The 6,414-nt window shown below is 38.1% G+C and overlaps 2 protein-coding genes across 2 annotated transcripts; one reads left to right on the top strand and one right to left on the bottom strand.

Moving 5' to 3' along the window:
- Positions 1,502-2,689, top strand: LOC107616050 (proteoglycan 4-like). The gene has a single exon (XM_016318053.1). The coding sequence runs from the start codon at positions 1,502-1,504 to the stop codon at positions 2,687-2,689; it is 1,188 nt and encodes a 395-aa protein (XP_016173539.1).
- On the bottom strand, positions 5,603-6,414 carry LOC110267293. Its single transcript, XM_021112481.1, has 2 exons — positions 6,200-6,414; positions 5,603-6,089 (listed from the first exon to the last, which is right to left on the bottom strand). Exons 1-2 carry the CDS (start codon positions 6,392-6,394, stop codon positions 5,847-5,849), a joined length of 438 nt encoding a protein of 145 aa, XP_020968140.1. The 5' UTR covers positions 6,395-6,414; the 3' UTR covers positions 5,603-5,846.

The following is a 6,414-nucleotide window of genomic DNA, read 5'->3' as shown; positions in this document are numbered from 1 at the left end:
AATATTAAATTGGTCTTTTTTTTAAATAATATAGTTTTTTTTACTAATATTAAATATTATTTTAAATAACATATCTAATACAAATTTTAATTTTAAATTAATTTAATTATTGTATATATCAAAAATAATATCCAAAAAATATCATATTAGAGTTGCTCTTAAAAATATAGACACTATAATACATATTCGTTATTTGTTTAGTAAAACACATATTTTAGATGGATAAACTAACACACAACCACACATAACATAATACATGTATTTACTGTTTTGGCAAAAAGTTGGGACATAAATATTATTAGATATGAAAATGAAACACATTTTCCAGGCGAAAAAATTGTTACTAATAATAAATGTGTTTATGTTTACTTATAAGTATCTTAACAACCAAACAAATTATATATATGTGTGTGTGTGTTTTTTTTTTTTTTTGTTATACATACTTATTCACTCACACATGCTAAAAGTTTTTTATACTACAATCAAACTATATTATTGCTAGGAATAAAATTTGTTATCATATATGAGACTGTTTTGCTTCATTTTTGTCAATTTTAATAGAATGTTGAATCAAACTTATATCTAACATTTTAATTTAGGGAGCAAATATAACTCTTTTTATAAGAGAAAACTCGACCTAAAATTTATTAAACGTGTGTGTCAAACAATGAGTTAATACTCATTTTGGCCCCTGAAATTGTCGAGCGGACTCAATTTGGACCCCGAAATTTATAGTTACCCAATTAAAACCCTGAAATATTGAATCGTGACCCACGTTTGCCCTCGTAGCTATCTCCGTTAACGGAACGCTGATGTGGCACGTTAAATTGACACGTAGGAAAGTATAAAACGACGCCGTTTTATGTTCCCTCCCAGTTTTAACTCAATGTGACGTCGTTTAAGGGCTTTATTGGGTTAAAAAAATTGGGCCAACGTGTAGATGAAGACACAGACGTAGATTGACCCTTCTTCTTCCTTCTCTTTGTCTTCTATTCTTCTTCTCCACTTTGTTGTTCTTCTCCATTGCTTGACTGTGAAGAAGGAGAATCAGAGTAACATTGTTGGTGTATTGGACTGCTGGGTGAGGTTGCTGACGAACTAACATAGGCGCAGAAAGAAACGAAGAAGATCAGGTTAGGAAGTGAAGTTTTATTTTTTTTTTCACAAATTTCTTAATACTCTGTTTTTGGTTTTTGTTTGGGTTTTTGTATTGCATTGTTATTATCGAAGCAAGGTGCTGGTTATATTTAGGGCATTGAAAATTGTTGCATGTGAATGATGCTAGGGTTTTTTTTTCCTTGATGAAGAAGAGAATGTCGATTTTATCTTTTGCTATCTGTGAAAAAATGTTATCATGTGTGTGTTATTGCTTGTGTTTAAAAAATTTGTTGTTTTAAAATGAATGATGACCTATTGTCCTGTTTGAAGTTTGAAGTCAGTTAAGTCAGTATGCTTTGTTTTTTAAAATTATTGTTGAGATTTTTGTTATTTTGCAATGTAGATGGATGATGATATAACAATTGTCATCCACTATGGAGGAAGTTTTGAGACAAAAGAAGATGGAGAAGTTGTGTATGTTGGAGACCAAATTGAACAGTTATTTGGACTAGAGGCAGATACATTGGACGTGTTCTCAATAAGAAATTATTACAAGGTTCTAGGATATGACAACTTGAAGGAGTGCTGGTGGCTAGTTCCTGGAAGGCCCTTGAAGACTGGATTGAGAGCACTATCACATGACAAGGAGCTCTTAGAGATGTGCTTTCACGCAAAGAATAATGAAGGTGTAGTGCATGTATATCTTGAGCATGGAAATTCTGAACATGAAGGTGATGAGGTTCCACAACTGGTCCCTATGACCGCTAATCCAAAAATCATGGTATCTGGCACCACCTCAAATCCATCCTCATGTATTCCAAATACAGCCCTTGAACAAAATACGATCACATTCCCTGAAGCAAACTCTGTACCCCCAGGCCAACTGAACTCTGCTCCTCCAAGTCAGCCCCATTCAAAACCTCAAACCAAACCCACCTCAAATTATCCAGCTCAACCCACCTTTGAACCTGTAGCCCAGCCCACAACCACACCTCCAGCCCAGCCCACATCCACACCTCCAGCCCAGCCTAAACCAATGCCTATTTCCAATCCATGTTCTTCTAAACCAAAAAATAATAAATCTGAGAAGTCTATTCCACCTACCACTACAAAAAAGTCTGAAACAAGTGTAAAAAAGAATTCAAAGTCTACCCCAAAGAAAGGTGCTGTGAAGAAGGTACCGATACCACTACCAAAACGAGTGACACGATCAGCTTCAAGATTTGCACCCAAAGAGAAGAAGGTTGTTGGTGAGGTCCCATCCGTGACATTAAGCAGTGACAGTAGTGACTCGTATGAGAGTGCGAAAGATGAACTTTATAGGCCTGGATCCGAGGCTTTTGAGAGTTCAAGTGATGATGAATCTGATTCTGAAGTTGCTACAGCAAGACCCAGGGAGTTGAAAATGAAAAAAAATAAGGCAAAAGGTAAGATATGTCTCGAAGACTTGTGTGAAGAAGATGAGCTGATAGTTCAGAATTCTGATGAGGAAGTTGATCTGGACCAAGTGATTGGAAAAGCCCCTGAGCTCCAGCCACCATATGACGCCTTTGATGCATACCACGATGATTCTGATGGAAATGACTTGTGAAAATCTGAGGAAATAAAGACCCCACCTAATTCAGACGAAGAATCTGATGCAGATGAGGACGATGCTTTTCCAATGTTCATGGAGGGAGCAAAATTTGGTGAGCTAAAGTTGGAGGTCGGGATGAAGTTCAATAGCAAACATGATTTTATTGAGGCCGTGAGAGAGTTCACCATACAAGAGGGGAGGCAAATCAATTTCAAAAGAAATGAGAGTTATAGGGTGAGAGCTGTTTGCAAGTACAAGAAGGAGGGTTGTAAGTGGGTTGCATATGCCTCTATGGATCATGAAGGGACTTGCTGGCAGATGAAAACATTCAACAACAACCACATATGTGCAAGGAGAACTAAAAATAGGGCAGCAAATAGGAAGTGGTTAGCCTCAAAGCTGGTAAAGAAAATAAGAAAATATCCTAACCCGAAACATGGAGAAGCGTCTGATTACTTCAAGAGGAAGTGTGATCTTGACCTCAATAAGTCCTCTCTGACTAGAGCCTTAAGTGATGCAAGGAACATTGTATATGGAGATGCGGCAGCACAATACACACTTCTCAGAGACTATGCAGAGACACTATTGAAAAGTAACCTTGGATCAACTATTAAAATAGGAGTGAAGCCGCAGCCTGAAGGAGAACCAACTTTCGAAAAAATGTACGTATATATGCCTCGATGGATGCAAGAAAGGATTCAAGGCTGGGTGTCGGCCTCTAATTGGGCTAGATGGAGCCTTTTTGAAGACACACTTTGGAGGACAAATACTAGCCGCAGTTGGACAAGACGCCAACAACCATATATATGTCATCGCTTGGGCCATTGTAGAGGTTGAGAACAAGAAAAACTGGCGATGGTTTCTGGAGCTTCTGTTAGATGATCTGGGTGATGTAGCCTCTAACAAATGGTGCTTCATGTCTAACATGCAAAAGGTAATATTTAAGCTTTAAAAAAATTTGACTGCAACTATCGAGAACTCTGTTGGGACATAATTTAAATTTAAGGGTTTAGATAGAGTCATAACTGTTTATTTGGGGGGCTTAATTGGGGCTCGATAACAGTAATTGCTAACAGATATAGTCATATGATGGCAGGGGTTAATTCCAGCAGTCCGTGAATTGATGCCTGGAGTGCACCATAGGTTTTGTATGTGGCACCTATGGAAGAACTTTAACAAGCAGTGGAACACGCAAGAGTTAAGAACCATGTTATGAGAATGTGCAAGAGAGACAACTAGGCATAGATTTGAACAGAAAATGGAGAAAGTAAAGAGAAAGAATGAGGAAGCCTGGGCCTACTTGAACAAATGGCCAAAGGAAAGTTGGACGAAGGCATACTTTAGTCATGATCCGAAGCTGGATAATATTTGTAATAACGCGTGCGAGGTCTTCAATGCAAGGATAAAGGAGTATAGGAAAAAGCCTATACTCACTCTACTAGAGGAAGTACGCATGTTCGTGATGAGAACAATTGCAAAAAACAAAGTGAAGCTGCAACACCACATTGGCAGGTTACCTCCTATTCAGAGGAGCAGACTAGAGAAGATAAGGAAGGAGTCACAAAAATGGCGTCCGGTGTGGTGTGGTGATGATGGCTATCATAGATTTGAGATTCATGGATTTCCAACAAACATGGTTGTTGACTTGGAAAAGCATATATGCACATGCAGATTCTGGCAGATCACAGGTATAAGATTCTTTTTTTTTTCTTACTTGGTAGTAGTTATAAAATGTCTTAGAAGTACATATGAGGTCTCATTGGCAACTTTTGTAGGAATTGTAACATTGATTGAAATATAAACTGTTTGTGACGTGAATGAATATAAACTGTTTGTGACTGAACCTCCTCTTTGATTGAATATAATCTAGATTTCAGGCATGCCATGTGTCCACGCATGTGCTGCAATAGCTAGAATCAATGGGAATCCTGAAGACTATTATCACAAGTGGTTGACAATGGACTCATATAAAGAAACATATAAGCATTCCTTGAATCCCATCCCTGGACAAGCAATGTGGGAGAAGTCTCAGTATAGTAGGCCCAAGGCTCCCAAGATTCGGAGGAAGCCAGGTCCTTTGAAGCAGAAACGACGAAAGGATGCAGATGAAGAGCCTTCAGGAAGTAAGAAGAGTAAGACAGATGCAACAAAGCTACATAGAAAGTACAAGGAGTTTTCTTGTGCTTACTGTGGGACAAAAGGTCACACAAAGAGAAGCTACTCCCACAGAAAAGCTGATGACATTGCAGCTGCCCTTGCTACTACTGCAGCACCTGTAATAGCTAAGGAGAAACAAAAGGGTGCTAATGCAGCAACTAATGTTGCTACTTCTGCAGCAGCTAGTGTTGCCACTTCTTCAACAACTGGTGTTGCCACTTCTGCAGCAACTAATGTTGCTACTTCTGCAGCCCCAACAAATGCTCCTTCGGAGATTGTGCTTTCACAGACCCCTTTTTCACAACCAGATAATGGAGATCAGGAACAAGTAGGATTCCAATATGTCCTATTATTTGTGTTTTTAATGGTTATTTAAAAAATATCTGTTTAATTTAATTTTTACTTTGACTGACGGGGACTTGTATTATACTCATGCAATCATAGGTGACTCCTGCAATGAGGCCCGACAAATTACAGCCTAAGAGGAAAGCATCTCCAGCCCCAAGATCATCAAGTGTTGACCCATTGTAAGGAGCAAGTGCTGGAACATCTTCAAGGATGGCTGAATTCATGAAATATGTCCCAACACCAGGAGTGAAGCCAGCATTCAAACCTCCTAGGAAGAAATGAATGATGTTTAGTTGTGATAGACCATTATAGTTGGGGTAGTTGTTTTCTTAATTATGTTTATCTTGTGTCACTGGAACATGGTTATGTGTGTGTGTCCAAATACTTGGCTATTTTGTTAAAGAATTTCTGGATGTATTTTGTTAATGACTTTCTGGATATTTGTTCAGTTGTTGGCAAGCAATGCTTTTGGATATTCACTAAATATAGACCTTTATTTCAGGTTTATAAATGGTACCAATATGTTTAATATTTAGTTTTCCTTTCTTACTATTGCAATATGACATATGTACCAGAGGAGCTAAAACCATGCTTCTTTTTCATAAAATTCTGAATACAATACTTTCATTCACCCTCAGAGTACACACCTTCAGGTCCACACTTTTAATCAAAATTTAATCATACTTACACCATACATAACAATCAGAAACACAACTAAACAAATAACCAAACTTAAAATACTAATCCATATTTTCAAACACCTAATTTCAACTTCCATTGAAGTAATTCTCCATGCTAAATTCATCTTCCAACTATCATCACTGCTTGTAGGTTGTGTTTTGCCCACTAAACTCTGTTCTTCTTCACCGTCTGCCCACATAAAGAAACCACACCACATTCTCCCAGAACTCTGGCAATTTTGCAACAACCAGCAAAAAGAAAAAATCTTAAGATTACTCATCAACCACAAATACCAGTAGCAACACATTGAGGAAGAAGAAGACGACGTTGAGAACTTACATTATAATTTGGACACCCATAAAAGGGTCTATCAGGATTAGCATTTGTTCCAGACCAGCGAAGCAATGGACGCATTCCACAACCACACCAGTCAGGAATCTTCCCCAACCTCCCAACATTAAGGTTCCTCAGGGAAGCCCCATGAGAACGTGATCGTGCAGAACTCACTGCAGGTTGGCTTTCTGAACTCATCATTTCTCTAGCACAGTCTTCAC

This window comes from Arachis ipaensis, chromosome B09, assembly GCF_000816755.2.
Source record: "Arachis ipaensis cultivar K30076 chromosome B09, Araip1.1, whole genome shotgun sequence".
Lineage (NCBI taxonomy): Eukaryota > Viridiplantae > Streptophyta > Magnoliopsida > Fabales > Fabaceae > Arachis > Arachis ipaensis.
Note: the sequence above shows the minus strand (reverse complement) of the source record. Positions and strands in the feature narration are given on the sequence as shown.